At 36.8% G+C, this 16,461-nt stretch overlaps 1 protein-coding gene across 1 annotated transcript; it reads left to right on the top strand.

Annotated features, from left to right (window-relative positions):
- Window positions 1-1,004: 1,004 nt before the first annotated feature.
- On the top strand, window positions 1,005-15,601 carry LOC307157568 (uncharacterized protein). The gene is made up of 3 exons (XM_079869511.1): window positions 1,005-1,085; window positions 2,037-2,193; window positions 14,329-15,601. The coding sequence occupies exons 2-3, from the start codon at window positions 2,109-2,111 to the stop codon at window positions 15,171-15,173; spliced, it is 930 nt and encodes a 309-aa protein (XP_079725637.1). The 5' UTR covers window positions 1,005-1,085; window positions 2,037-2,108; the 3' UTR covers window positions 15,174-15,601.
- The last annotated feature ends 860 nt before the right edge of the window (window positions 15,602-16,461 follow it).

Below are 16,461 nucleotides of genomic sequence, written 5' to 3'. Positions count from 1 at the left end.
TGTTGAATTAATAAATCAATCCATAACTTTTAATGTAATAAGTTAAGTAAATTCAGTTCCTAAGAATAAACTTACCTCTATATTTCTTGTCCAGTGACGTTTCAATGTTTTTAACGGGTCGACTATGCTTCACAATGGAATCACAAAAGACCATGTAGAACACATGAAGTGTGTGAGGAACACTTCAAGGTCATTTACATCCAAAGCACAACCTGGAAACCTCGTTTTGGTGATTTCGGGTGAATGTGTTAGAAACCAAGACGACATCCAGAAAGTAAGACGTGATATTTACATTTTAAAAATGTTGCATTAACAATGTTAAACAACAATGTTTATGCAACGTTGTAAAAAAACTTATTTATAACGTAAAAAAAAAAAAACTGACATCTCTCGTATTAAATACGTCAGATAAAAACGTTATCACAACCTTTTCACAACGTGAAATAAATGTTTTTAAAACGTTTTTGTGTTTGCTGGGATATCAGCACAAATTCCATTCACCAATTTTATTAAAGTTTGACATTAAAGTGTCATTTAGAAGAAAATATTTCAAACATTATAATTTAAGTTTTCCACTCAGACAGTCACAATGAATTGTTTTAAACCTACAATCAGTGTAATACTTTACAGTCAAGGCTATTTTAATAAAATGCACTTTAACGAAACAAAGCTGAAATGTGCTTATGTTATGTGGATAAACTGAGATGAAATAAGATGATATATTCATCATGATAAGGATTCAGTTTAAGTTAATAAATTAAACAGTAGATCTTTCTCTGCAACCACAAACTTAATTGTTTAGCTACAAATGCTCAGTATTTGGTATAATTATACATAATATAAATATATATAATATAATAATTATATTTAGATATAAGCCAGAAGCTTTTGATAAAATCTCAGTGGCATTGAAAGAATCTGCACTGGGAACCTGCAATTCTTACTTTGAATCCTTTATCTTATCATTTGAATGTGTTTTCTATGTGTGAATTTCTATTTCGTGTGAACGGGACTTTTATTTTGGCGTGACAACATGACGTCATAAGGCTGCGCCGCTTCTGCATCTGTGATTCTGCTGAAGAAAGGTTTGTTTTTTTAATCATTTAAAGTATTTAAACCAATGTAACCAGTTAGGACAATTATATAGAATTATAACATGTTATTTTTTAAATGTAACATGTACTTAATAACATTAATGAACATAGTTTTTATGAGTAGAGTGCATAGATAACATTAATGAACATTTTTTTGTGAGTAAACATGTATAACACAAAAAATGCGTCTCATTTCGCTCCCTATATTGTGAATCAGTTCATCATAAACACGCTGTTTGCTCTCTGGCAAGTAATGATAGAGAAACGGAGCTTTTTGAAACCGGTTTAGATTCAAATGAATCAAATGATTCAGAGTTTGTAAGCGCTTGAATCACCGAATCACGCTGACGACTCCTGCAGTTCACCAGTGTAAATGCAGCAAGAACAACAACACACACATGAGGAATGACAACTGACAGTGTTTTTAGTCTAATCAGATCATTTAAGTCCATTAACTCTCTCTCTCTGACTGACTCTCTTACCAGTGAACTGAACTACTGAACTAGATCTGATTGAGACACACTCAGAGATTTAGTTTAGAGTGTTTTTAGTCTAATCAGATCATTTAAGTCCATTAACTCTCTCTCTGACTGACTCTCTTACCAGTGAACTGAACTACTGAACTAGATCTGATTGACACACACTCAGAGATTTAGTTTAGAGTGTTTTTAGTCTAATCAGATCATTTAAGTCCATTAACTCTCTCTCTGACTGACTCTCTTACCAGTGAACTGAACTACTGAACTAGATATGATTGACACACACTCAGAGATTTAGTTTAGAGTGTTTTTAGTCTAATCAGGTCATTTAAGTCCATTAACTCTCTCTCTCTCTGACTCTCTTACCAGTGAACTGAACTACTGAACTAGATCTGATTGACACACACTCAGAGATTTAGTTTAGAGTGTTTTTCTTTCTGTTAACTATTCTCCTCTTAAACAGGACAGAGTGTCCAAACACACAGAAAAACTCCTGGTGAAGCGACTGAGATCCACGTGACACACTATTATAAAGATGGCCTTTATTAAAGAGGAGAGTGAAGACGTGGAGATTGAAGAAACATTCAGAGTCAAACATGAAGATACTGAAGAACAAACAGGTTAGTTTGTGTGTTTTACTGTGTGTTTCATGTGTGTGCTTCACTCCTGTCGATCCCACAATGTGCGTTTCACGTATTCAACTGAAAACTTCTGTTAAAAGGTGTTGTGTAAATACCCCTAAACATCCCAAAAGCAGGACCGGCCCGTGGCTTAGGAGACAATGGTCAATCAGAGGCGTTAGTCAAATTCCATTCACCGCTCAAAATGCTGGGCTTCACGAGTTCTTTCTGCACATTTCAGCACGGTGTTGTGCCGAATTTCGACTCCCTGCCAGAATCTGACTCCCCCTCGCGTGCCTGGGCAATGACGTTGGTGCGTCATTGGAACTTTAAAAAAAACACCTGTTTTTTTTTTTTAAACAGGTGTTTATTATCAGTGTTTTCCAGAAAGCGTTGCGAAAACTGATCACTGGCATACAGGACATTATGTTTAAGTGCACTATACTTACCAAGTCAAATATGAAATGTTAATATTTAACATTTATTCCCATTGTGCACTGTTTACTACTATAGACAGTCCAATAATACCATGTGCAACAAGTTCTAGCCTACTTAATTCTGCACATAGATTATTCTTAGATATACTCTGCCAGTACATTTATTTAAATCAAACCCCAGAATTATTTTCCTGTCCAAAGCACAGGTGTAAGCAAATTATATAAATCATACTTCCTTAATTTTTCAGGTTTGCAAAATCAAAGACACATGAAACTCATGCTGGTTACACTTCTTACTATGGATGCTAAAATAATTTCTCTGTTTTACACTTGATATTGTATTGTGATAGGCACTTTCAATTCATTCTGGCTGATATTTGCCAGTATAACTGGGTGGCTAGTCATCTGAAGTGGACATAACACTTGTCCATTTTTAACATTTACCTACAACTTTAAATGTATTTTATGATGGTGCACACTTTCTGTTTTCAGGATGATTAACTGCATTTTGGTGATAAAAAAACAAATACATGTAAAATGCTTATAACTGAAATCATTCAGGAATGTTTTTATTATTATTAGCTCAATGAAAATGTCATTTCATTGCATTCACCGTTGGTCCCCCTTTTATGTACATGTGTCACAGTAAAATAATAATTTTTATTACATGGCTTGGCTGAATTCCAATGTAGAATGCGGTCTGTTATTTCTTGATAACAGACCGCTGCGAAGTATAACAGACCGTTGCCATGAAAAACAGAGCGTTGCTATGGACGCGGAACGGACTATTTTCTTTGGCGGAAGCAATACAATCGTTTTTAAATCAATAAACTCCTTTTTAAATAAATAATTTGTGTCAAATTATTTATTTATTTTGTAGGTAGCCATGTAATAAGCGGGATAATGTATAGCTTCGCGTCGGGATCCCGTTCAGCCTGTCGGGGTTGTTATTCACTATAACAACCGGCTCACTATACATTATCCCTTACTTATTGAATGTGCAAAGTTGTCTTTTGAATTGTGGTCTCCAATAAGCTGGTCAAAAACGCATAAGTTGGAGAATAATAACTTAAAGGGATACTCCACTTTAAAATAAAAATTCTGTCATCATATACGCACCCTCAAGTTGTTTCAAACCTGTAAGAATTTCTTTTTTCTGCTGAACACAAAAGAAGATGTTTAGAAAAATGTCTGTAACCAAACAGTTGATGGACCCCAATGACTTCCATAGTAGGAAAAAAAAAATACTAATGAAGTCAATGAGGTCCATCAACTGTTTGGTTACAGACATTTTTCAAAATATCTTCTTTTGTGTTCAGCAGAAGAAAGAAATTCATACAGGTTTGAAACAACTTGAGGGTGCGTATATGATGACAGAATTTTCATTTTTGGGTGAACTATCCCTTTAAGGGGGCGCTAGAGAGCAGCACATGGAGTAGGACGCGTTTTCACTTAGCTCCGTCACACTTGACGAAATAAATCATCTAAAACTTCGTTATTCCTGCTAAATTTGATAGTTGTGCATAATTAACACGCCAATGATGAATAAATCTAAAAAGGTTTATCAAAAAGGCTCCGTCCCCGGCTGCCGATACCGTGGAAGGCAACCCAGCAAGTCCGAAGTTGGCCGTTACAAACACGTGGGGTCAAGGTAACGTTAACGTTAGTATGGCCACAGACATCGATGTTTCTCAAACTCTGGAGGGTGAAGACGAGCCTTCACCTAGGGCTATTCTTTCGGCCATTAGAAAAATGGACAGTTCCATGACTACGCGATTTAATGACTTGGAGGCTTCCCTGTCAGGAGTGAAGTCAACACTAGCGGCCAACTCGTCCCGTATCGTTGACCTGGAAGAGGCTAGCACTGACTATGAGCGCCGCATCTCTCAGCTGGAGCAGCTTTGCTCCAATTTATCACAGGAGAATACGTCTTTGAAGTCTAAGGTAACGGACTTAGAGGCCAGATCCCGCAGGCAAAATATCAAGATCGCCGGTCTTCCTGAAAACGTCGAGAAGGGTAACCCTACACAGTTTGTATCTAACTGTACAGATATCTCAGAAGATTCCTGGGCCGAGGCCCTCCGAGGTGTTAGATCTTGCTCCATCAGCTCTAATTTTCAACTGATACAATATAAAGTTGTACATAGGCACTACTCTCGTACAAAATTACATTCTATATATCCCTCTGTCTCTACATTAAATGCAAGTCTAATGAAGGTACATTGGCTCATTTATTCTGGTTCTGTCCAAAAATATGTAAATTCTGGTCTGAGGTTTTTTGTTTTTACTTAAAGGTACTTAAAACTGATTTTCCTCATGATCCCCTTGTTGTGATATTAGGTTGGGCCCCTTCTTTAGAGATCTATAACCTTAATCAAATCCAGTTGATACAATATGGGATGACAATAGTGAAGAAGACAATCTTGCTGACGTGGAACAAATAGTTTGTACCTAAATTTGAGTTGTTGCTTACAGAGTTTAGCAGTGTACTACATATGGAAAAGATCAGATATGAAATTGCTGGTAAACCAAAGAAATTCTTCCAGATTTGGAAGTCCTTTATGGAATTTCTGGAAGGGGATCATGGAATTTAACAGACTGGACATAATAGGCGTGGTACTGTAGATTATATAGCATCTTGCAGGGTGCAATCATTCTTTTTTCTTCATAATTGGGTAAACATTTGTATTGGCATTTTCTTTGAAGTATCTTTTAATGTATGTATAGAGGTTTGCAATGTGTGTATGTATACATGTATGTATGGATATTGTATGTTTCTGTGTGTATATGCACTTTTGACAGGCATTTATCATTATTGATTTTTCCTTTTTTATTTATTTTGGGGTGGGGGGTTGTTCTGTAAAAAATGTGAAAAGCTTTAAATAAAATATGAAAAAAAAAAAAAAAACTATCCCTTTAAATAGGATTACAAACTAAACAATAATAAAAAAAGAGAAACTACTGCTCAACATTTGAAAATAAATACATTTATTTAATACAAGCTGGACACAAGTAGTTGGTAACTTCCATCTATGTTTTTGCGCAGTCACAGTGGTACCACCGAGGGCACACGCCACAGCCAATCTTAACATAGGGACAAAGTGAATATTAGTATACACCACAATTATCTTTGAACATCCATTATGATGAAAAAATAAATATGGTGTACTTAAAGACTACTCTTTTCAACAACAAAAAAAGGATAAAATAAAAAGTACAGTTAGAGTACCCACCCAGTCAGTGCCATTGTCAGGACTTTCTTCCTCCCCACAGAGAAAGCACAAATCTTTTAGATCATCTATGACAATGCCAGGGGAGAAGAGCCAATATGACACAAGGCCAAACCTCACAATTACTTTAAAGGCACTATATGTAACTTTTTTTGCTTTAAAAATAGCAAAAATCACTATATCTATGTTATATATTTTTTTTTAGTTGTGTACTTACATTATCCCAACTGTTTCCAACAACTTTCAAACCAGGAGAAATTTGTAATTTAATTCGAAGACACGGCACGTTTCTTTATTTCCGTTTTGTCGCAGTCAATGGCGTCATATCCGCTTTCTCCCTGGTTTCTGCTCGTACTGCCATAGTAACCAGAGCCCTCTGATAGTAACCAAGGCGACAGACGTGGACAACTGTGTAGTTCGTAATGTCTATCTGCACACTGTTGTTGTTTCGTTCAAACATTATGGACCATGGCAAGCAGACTTTGGATAAAAAATGAGAACTAAAACGAGAATCAATATCAGCGCGGTGTTTTCGAGATGCCGAGAGCTCCCATAGACAGTATAAACGAGAGCTCCACGTCCGAGACTTCGACCGCTTCTACATGTTGCCTACTTTATTAAACAGGTGAGCACATTTACATAAAACTAATCAATGTTACGTAGTTCAACAATGATAAAATGTTAGAATATGATCTGTATGTTATTCTAATGTTGATCTAGCTTACTGCTAGTCTCATACAGACAAACTAACACCAATTTCAACACATTCAAATGCAGTTTAGTGTGCTAGTGTAATGTTAGACCAAGTGAAACAGCGCTGCGTTACCTCACAAGTTTAATTTGTGTAATAAACTGACCTGTGAGTTGTAATTCTGCACTTGCGTGTAGTTCGGTAGAATGAAATGTCCATAATACTTTTATATCCGCGGGACTCGCGTCGCGTGTGGAGCTGATAGCTGTCTCTTAGCAATCCCGAACTGCTTCATATCACAGTCATGATAAAAACATCGATGTATTCAGTCATCCATAAACATTATTAGATCGGTCGGCTTGACGTTGACGACAAGATCCATAATTCTTAGCAAATGTTGCGTCATCAAACTACGCCTTTGTTATTGTATGAGGTTAGCGACCCCTAGTGGTGAAAAAAATGACATACTGTACGTTTAAACAGGCTCCTGAATAGACTACTTTAAAATAGACAGTCTGAATATTTGGATTTTTTGGCAAGGTGATAGTATTCCACACTTACCTGTGTTTTGTAGGAGGCAAGTAGCTATGGCCAATCTGATGGAATTCACATTTGTTTTGCTTGTTGAAAACAGAACTGGCTTTTTGTCCAGCATACATTCAGCAAACTAAAAATAAAAAATTAGAACAATTTCATTGTTATAAAGACAAACAGCTGTGTTGGTATCAAAAATTGCAGCCAATACACTGACATCAATAAAGAAAGAACACTATGTAAATCTTACTGTGTAACTGTCAGTAAGTGGTGAATGTGGTCAGCATATTAACGCTTGAGTTTGAACTGATTTTTATGCCATTCATTAGGGACTACTGTCTTTTTAATCAGTACTCTTAGCCAATTCCATAATTCTTACTTTTCCGACAAAGGCCCCACAGGAACTGCTGTCCTTTTGGTCTGGGTGTGGCAGTGTGTCATATGCCCACGTGGACACATGGATGCCTTTTTGATTCATGAATGACCTGTAATCAATAAAAAAAAAGCTCAGAACAGCACCATTTTTTTTTTTTCTATTCAACATTCATTGATAATTTGCCCCATCATAGGACTTGTTTAAAAAGGTGTAATTACCTTGTCACTTCTTGGCATCTTTTAAGGTCAGGTTGCCTCTCCCCAAGAGGATCCAAATACAGAACCTGCTGTTCCTTTGGGATCATAACCTTAATAATTGGAATATTACAAATGTTTTTTTTAGGGCTGTCAAACGATTAATCGCATCCAAAATAAAAGTTTGTGTTTACATAATTTATGTCTGTGTACGGAGTATAATTATTTTCTATATATAAATACACACACATGCATATATATATTTAAGAAAATGTGTTATTTATATATAAAATATTAATATATAATATAAATTATATATAATATAAATATATATACACAGTATATACATGCAAATATTTCTTAAATTTATACATGCATGTTTTTGTATTTATATATAGAAAATAATTATACACTGTACACACACATGTATTATGTAAAAACAAACTTTTATTTTGGATGCGATTAATCGCGATTAATTGTTTGACAGCCCTAGTTTTTTTACAAAATGCACAAAAAAGTCCCACCTACTCACACATTAGATGTTGTATTATAGGCAAAATTATGATTTAAGCTGTATATATAATATATAAAGTTACCAAGTTGCTACCCACAATGGATTTTAGAACTATAAAATATTACCAACAAAGTCCAGTGATGACAGTCATTGATGATCCCAAATATATATTGGTACAGCATTGGATCCATCTAAAATTTAAACAGTTGTAATCTTACATGTAGTTCTGAAATGTCTAAAAGATTACAATGAAGATTTGAGAGTTTAATTAAAAAAAGAAATCCACCAACCTTCACTTTTGCTGTTTCCCCTTCCCAAATGCGCGTCATTTCAAATGAATCAATTGCTGCAGCCCTTTCTGTTGTCTCCCTATTAAATTTTCGTACTAGATAGTACATATAGGCGTTCATGACCTTACAGGAATCAATGGAGTAAGATTATCCGTTTCAGGTAAAATAGGATTACACACTACCCTGGTAATCCAGAGTTCTCGCGAGAGCACAAGTTGAATTTGCTCAGCGAGTTACTCTGGCGTCGAGCAATGGAGCTCATTAAATATGCCCCTCGATCTGAGCTGCACCAATCACAGCGGGTTATCTGATATAGGCGGGCCAGAGGCAAGCTAAACAGAAACATTGCAAGATGGCTATGGATCGAGCTGGGTGATTTTCATTGACCGATGCCAGACCATTAATCTTTTAGATTTAGGTCTGGATTTCCAGGCTAATAACACACAGTAATAGACAGTAAATAAATAGTAGATTTTGATGATCTTTGCAATAGAAGTGAATTAATCAAAACTAACTTTAGCTGGACAATAACTTTATTCTAGAGCTGCTGTAAAGCCAAAACAATCTCTGTTACTGTAATTTCCTATTATCACTGTAAAGCTCCTTTGAAACAATCTATATTGTTAAATGCGCTATATAAATGAAGGTGACTTGATACATTTTACGTTTAATGCTTTGGAACAATTTATGTGGATGCAATAAAGGCATTGCACCAAGTACAAATATGAATACCAGACCCATGAAACAGCTAAGACTAACCTCACTTTCAATTTGTAGAGAGGGAGCAGTTTTCCGTATGTCTTCAAAGAAAATTTTAAATGGCCCCAATTTTGAGAGGACATAAACATTCTTTCCTTTCCAGGCTTCTCTCACACCTGTAAAATGAATAATATAGAGAAGCATGGTCTTCCTCTGTACATTTTATGATACTGAATATGAAAGGCAAGAGAAAACAAATGTTGGTCTTACATCATTTTGTTTTTCACTTATGGTGAAACAGTGCCATAACGACAAAAAAACAATTCTACAAAAAATTAAGATGGATCTCGTTTCACTACATACATACATTGGTCGATGTCAATTGTGGAGTCTGACAATGCTGGGGCTGGTGTGGAGGCTGGAGCAACAGGAGAGGGACTTGCCAGGGAGGAGCAGACAAGAGGGAGTCTGTGGTGACAGGAACTGCAGATGGGTTGGAAGGCTTTTGTAATCTTTGGGGAACTCTGATCACTTGAAGCACCATATTGATGATCTACCCAATGTTAATTTTGGGGAAAGTCACACCCCTTGCATTTTCAAGAGGCACTCTTGATTGTAAATGGCCCAAGGTAGTTGGATTCAAGTTTTCCCCCTTTCCGTTGTTCGGCTCTGATGTTTCTCCTCCACACCTTGTCCCCAACTTTGAAAGTTGTGAGAGGTTACTTCAGTCTTTTTTTTTTTTACAGTTTCATGGCTTTTTCTAAGTAAACCCTTAACATCCATTAAAATTTTACTTAAATTAAGAGTGGACTCTGTAACCTCCTCAGTGGACACCGTGTCCTCCACAGTCTTGTCAATCTGAAAAGAAAGTTCTTATCTTGGTTAGTATATTGAAACATGTAATGTGATTGTTAACATATGTTTCAAAAGTGAAAAAAAAATATCCAGTTACCCTGTAGTGCTCTGTAATTTGAGAGGGATAACGTGCCTCTCTCCCAAACATTAAAAAAAATGGAGAGTATTTGGTTGTCATTTGAACTTTTGTTCGTAAACCAAACATGACTGTGTCCAGGTGCCTGTCCCAGTTTTTGGCTGGTCTTTCACCAGTTTGCAGAGAGCTCTGTATATCAATACAGTATATTACTACATTTCAAACCTTTCAATTTTAAAACATTTAACCCTTGCACCATGCTCTCTGATTTTAGAAATTTTAAATGTGTTCTGTTATAAATGCATAAATCTAAAACATTATAAATACATTGACTTAGAATGAGTCTTAGATATGCCATTCCATGTTGGAACTAAGCTGACCTCCAGTGTGCATCCTGGGAATCAAACACATTACCTTAATACCATTCTTCATCTGCTAAACTACAGCAATGTACACAGCTGACTTATGCAGCAGCCAGACAAGGGCAACAACCGCACTGGCAACTTTTAATTACAATCAGTATACAATATTTAAAACCCACCTCTGGATCGTTCCATTCATTCTTTCCACGAATCCATTGGTCTGCGGGTGGTACGGGGCGCAGAGGGACATTTCAGTGTTCAGCACTTTGCAGACATGTGCATTGAGCTGCAATTATAAAAGAAAGATGTTTAAAGGGACAAAGACAACACTTCATGAGATCAGTGTATTTATGTAAATGTTTGCATGTAAACTAACCTCATTGACAAACTCTTTTCCTTGGTCGGTGAGTACCCTTTGAGGGGCCTCAAACTGATACACAAATTTTAGTAAACAGTCTGTGACTTCTTGCGCTGTTTTTGTTTTCAGTGGGTATGCCTGGGGCCACTTTGTAAGGTAGTCGATTATAACGCAGATGTACTGGTTTCCATTACTCGTAACTGCGAGCTTGCCTATCAGGTCCATGCCAATCAATTCAAAGGGTTGTGTAACCTAGTAAAAATTACAAGAAACCAACAACCATACCTTAGTAATATTTTGAGCATTATCAACATCATTAGGCCTACAGTTTGTCTCTTATTTAAAATTTTCATATTTCAATATTCAATTTTCTGTTTAATCTGCATGTACATATATAGAGCTCATTTCTGTAGCTTTATGCTGTATTATTCATTATTAGTTATTTAGGGTTGTGATAGGAAAAAAAAAGCATACCACAATAGGCGTGTACTCAGTCTCCTTTTTTATTGAGGATCTGCTGGCCTGGCATGGTCCACACTGCGTCACCTTGCCAAAGCATACAACATTTAAATAGTAAATAAATAAATAAATAAGGAGAATACAAATAATGCACTACATATGAATCCACTTCAACTGGACATCAGTAAATACATGATTAAACAGTCCTGGAATCAACATCATAACATAAAATATTAAAATACTTTGAAGTAAACTCTACAATATAACATACAATATTACTTTGACAATGTCAGTAGATGCATTACCCATGTGTCAATATCATCTGACATGCCAGGCCAATAAAATCTTCTGCTGATGGCATCTCTGGTCTTCTTTTGGCCAGTATGAGCTCCATGGCTGCTGGCATGGAAGTCTTTGAATATTTCATCTGCCTGTTGTGCTCCACAAACAATCTAATCTATTTGACATTTGTAAATTACCCTCACTGACACTAATGTGACTCACACTTCACCCGACACCTATATTGCTATCAAATCAATCTCACCTTGACTGTCAAATGTGTTTGCTCTTTTTCGGAAAGTGTTTTTTTCCGTCTTTGTGAACCCATCAGGGTATTTTCCAGTGCTCTTGTAATTTGTAATTTGTCTATAAATGGAAGGGTCCATATCAATCAATGAACCAAACAAACAAACACAATAGATAAGCACACCTAACAGTACGTTGACTATAAGGATGAGCTCTCCTCCGCCCTTAAAAGCTTTCCTAAGCAGATGCAGGTGCTCTTCAATTACAAAATAATCAAATAATTAAATAATCAAAATCAGAATCACTTTTATTGCCAAGTACCTTGGGTTTGCATGTACAATTCATTTGTCTTGGTGTACTAATGTTTCCAATAGTAGCAGAGAATCAAGGGATGATATCAATAATAATAAGATTAATTCAGATGAATCAGACATCTGTGAGATAAGATAATAGAGTGAAAGATAAAGTTATGAAAAAAAAATATAAGTAGAAATAATCATGTAATACGAGTTTCATGTGTTTTCTCTTGCAAAGCTGACATTGGAGGGGGAGTATAAATTCGGCAGGTGCTGTGTTTAAAAATTATAGCGATTTTATGTGTGTCACTGCATAAATACATATAGTTATAATTTATGCTGCCCCCAACCCCAACCCCAACCAAACATTTTCCTCCCAGCCATTAGATCTAATAAACAGGTTATGTTTTTATCAGTTTCACTTCCTATTTATATTCATTTGTTATTTATTAATTTACACACACACACACACACACACACACAGTATACAAACACTAAATGCAGACAGGAATTACAGCTGTGGAAACTATAGATGAACAGTAAAGGATTTCGTTTTTTGCTTTTTTTATTAAATGCCAATCAAATTACAAATAATAAACATGACAATAGTCTAACACATATACAAATGTAGTCAACAACAAATAGTAAAAGAACATATACAGTATAAAATAATAATAGCCTACAAGTAAAAGAAAGAGATAAAATGATATAAACAGGAACAGGTGTGAGATCATCATATAAATAGCATAAAAGCTTCACATAGAGACCTAGTGCGTTTTGGTTTACTATTTATTGAATCCAAGTAGGCCTAGTAACTCAATATAATTTGTCATATCTATCTGAAATAACAAAAAGTTGGGTTTTCCTTTAGCCCATTTTTGTTTATGGTATTTCCCCATAATCAAACAAAGATTAACAATAAAGGCCACATTTGGTGGTTATCTTTTGTATATCAAAATAAAAAAATACATATTATTCAGAAAAGTAAACTTTAATGCCTAAGCAATTTACAAAGCAAACATATGAGCAGTAAAGTAATTGACCGCCGCGTCTAGTTCAGTGACGTCATTGTGCGTGCACGCGAGGGGGAGTCAGATTCTGGCAGGGAGTCGAAATTCGGCGACTAGTGTGGTGACGTCATTGCGCGTGCACGCGAGGGGGAGTCAGATTCTAGCAGGGAGTCGAAATTCGGTACAACACCGGCCCGTGGCTTAGGAGACAATGGTCAATCAGAGGCGTTTAAGTTAGTCAAATTCCATTCACCGCTCAAAATGCTGGGCTTCCCGAGTTCTTTCTGCATGTTAAATACTATATGTCGAGTGGTGATTGCCTAGAACTGTGGTTAATGAACAACGTGATTAATGAATGAGAGTCTTCTCGGCAGAACTTGCGGTAGAGCTCCCATTTCCTGGAGGGTCACAGCCAGGCAGAGTTTAGCTTAAAGCCTAATTAAACACAACCTATGCAGGGAATCTAGGCCTATTTGAAAACTACAGGTATGTGTGTTGAAGCAGGAATGAAGCTAAACTCTGCAGGGCTGTGGCCCTCCAGGAACTGAGATTTACAACCCTGTTTTAAGGGAAACGCACCTCAGAATTACAGACATAAAGCATTACATTCAATTAAACAACTGGACCAGTTCACCTACAAAACCCTGGTCCTCACTTACAAAGCCCTCCACCATCTGGCCCCCTCATACCCCACTGACCTCATTTCCCCCTACCAACCCTCACGGTCCCTCAGATCCACCTCAGCCAGTCTCCTCTGCATCCACAAGTCCAACCTCCGCAGTTTTGGGGACAGAGCCTTCTCCAGGGCAGCTCCCAGGCTCTGGAACTCCCTCCCCCAAGAGATCCGCACCTCTGAGTCCCTCACCATCCTTTAGTCCCGCCTCAAGACCCATCTCTTCACCTCTGCCTACCCCTATCCCCATACCCCCTCCATTTTCATCTGTGCCTGCATCTTGTTTTGTTTCTTTTTCTTATCTACCTGCCCTGTAAAGTGACTTTGAGTTCGTGAAAAGCACTATATAAATTCAATTTATTATTATTATTATTATTAGGTTCAGATATAACAGGTTATTAGGTTCCGATATAACAGGTTACACCTTTGTTAGTTGTTTAGTGGATATAGGATTCAGCATACGTGTTGTAGGATTTGATGTTTTACATGTTTAAATGTGTTCATGTCTCTGTGCAATTAAATTGGTATTAACTTGATTTGTTTATTTTTACCCTAGACCTGATGGAGCTGAAACAGGAGAGTCAAGAACTGAATGAAATGAATGAGAAATATTGTGATTTCATGACTGGGGAGAAATCTTTTAGTTGTTCACAGACTCATAAAACAGAAACTAGAAACCTCCAGATGAGAGTTCACTCTGGAGAGAAGCCTTTGACCTGCCATCAGTGTGGAAAGAGCTTCAGTCGAAAAGACAGCCTTAAAATTCACTTGAAAATCCACGCTGGAGAGAAGCCGTTCATATGCCCTCAGTGTGGAAAGAGGTTTACACAGAAAAAAAACCTTAATGTTCACTTGAGTGTTCACACTGGAGAGAAGCCTCACACCTGCCAACAGTGTGGAAAGAGATTCACACTACAAGCAAATCTTACGACTCACATGAGAATTCACACCGGAGAGAAGCCTTTCATATGCCCTCAGTGTGGAAAGAGTTTCAGATATAATGAAAGCTTTAATCATCACATGAGGATTCACTCAGGAGGGAACTGTTTTACATGTAATCAGTGTGAAAAAAGTTTCACAGACATGAATCACCTTGAGAATCATGTAAAAATTCACACCGTAGTGAAGCCTTACATATGCCATCAGTGTGGAAAGAGTTTCAAACACAGAGCAAACCTTGAGGATCACATGAGAATTCACACTGGAGAAAAGCCTTTCACCTGTCCTCAGTGTGGAAAGAGCTTCACGGTGAGGGGAAGCCTTAGGATTCACATAAGAGTTCACACTGGAGAGAAACCTTACAAGTGTCTTCAGTGTGAGAAGAGTTTCAAATCTCACTCAGACCTGAAACGACATTTACAAACTCATTCTGAAAAGAAAATGTTGTTTCCCTCGGTGTGACAGGAGGTTTAAAAAAAGGAGAAATTTCAAGAATCATCTGCACATTCACTCTGTAGATAGACGATTCAGTTGTGATCTGTGTAATAAAAACATCACACTTACAAATACATAAATAAAAATACATAAAGTCATGTAAATGTGAGACCCTGTTTGTGTCCTTTGTTAAAGAGTACGGCAATAGTGTGTATCTGTTTGAAATCAAGGTCATTTTACTGCAGCTAAATGTGGGCTTCGTCTGACTGTTAACCTTCATTACAACTGCTTTTATTTGTATTATCATTTGTTATTTATATTCTTCATCTCTTTATACTTTCCCTTGAGGCTTTTTCTTTTTGTGGTTGAGGTAGACGACCTTTCATTTAGACTGTGTGGGGGCGTTACATGTCATTCAGTTGTAATCAAAATAATTAAAGGGTTGGTTGATTATGATTTCCCTTTTCTAACTTTAGTTATTGTGTAATGTTGCTGTTTGATCATAAACAACATCTGCAAAGTTACAACGCTCAAAGTTCAAAGCAAAGGGAGATATTTGCTTTTAAAGAAATTGTTTTTTAAGGACTACAACAAACGGCTGGTAGGCACTACACGACATTCCTCCCGGGTTAGTGACATCACAAACTCTAAAATTTACATAAACCCCGCCCCCTGAACACGCAGTCCATGTTAAGTTGTTGTAGTCGAGCACATTTGTGAGTCAGCTCAAACAGTAGCATCCATCTTTTCACATGCAATAGAAAGTCACTCTGTGTGCATCTCACAACAGTTCCTGTATGAGTGATTTATAGATTGTCATGACAGAATACTCTAATTGAAGAAAGTTAACTCCACATCAGCAACATAAATTCAACATAACCAGAGACGTCCTGTTGCATTCTGCGGGTTGTCACTTCTTCTTGAGTCTCTCCATCTTTGTCTGACTCCGTTTAAACATAAAAGGCAGAACTGTTTCTGTCATTTTAGTGTGTGTCTGCGTGAGGTAATCGGAGCTGCTAACACACTCGAGCTCTTGAAGCTCCGCCCCCTTTGCCCGTAGCAGCAGCTCATTTGCATTTAAAGGGCCAGACACAAAACGGTGCGTTTTTGCTAAACCTCAAAAAGTGACAACTTTAACATGCTATACTGTATAAACATATCTGTGGGGTATTTTGAGATAAAACTTCTCACACACACCCTGGGGACATCAGAGATTTATTTTACATCTTGTAAAAAAGGGTATTATACCACCCCTTTAAACCCCCATTGCAAATAATGTTTATTTGCAAAATTTACAGACTTTCAGCTGTTTGCA

The sequence above is a fragment of the Squalius cephalus genome (genome assembly GCF_949319135.1).
Source record: "Squalius cephalus genome assembly, chromosome: 4".
In the NCBI taxonomy this organism is placed as follows: Eukaryota; Metazoa; Chordata; class Actinopteri; order Cypriniformes; family Leuciscidae; genus Squalius; species Squalius cephalus.
This window is presented reverse-complemented; position numbering and strand designations above follow the sequence as displayed.

Bases quoted from the DNA above. Each gene is read 5' to 3' on its own strand.
- LOC307157568 (XM_079869511.1), top strand. From the start codon at position 2,109: ATGGCCTTTATTAAAGAGGAGAGTGAAGACGTGGAGATTGAAGAAACA. The intron at 2,194-14,328 runs GTTAGTTTGTGT...TTTTTACCCTAG, and splicing joins AGATACTGAAGAACAAACAG to ACCTGATGGAGCTGAAACAG.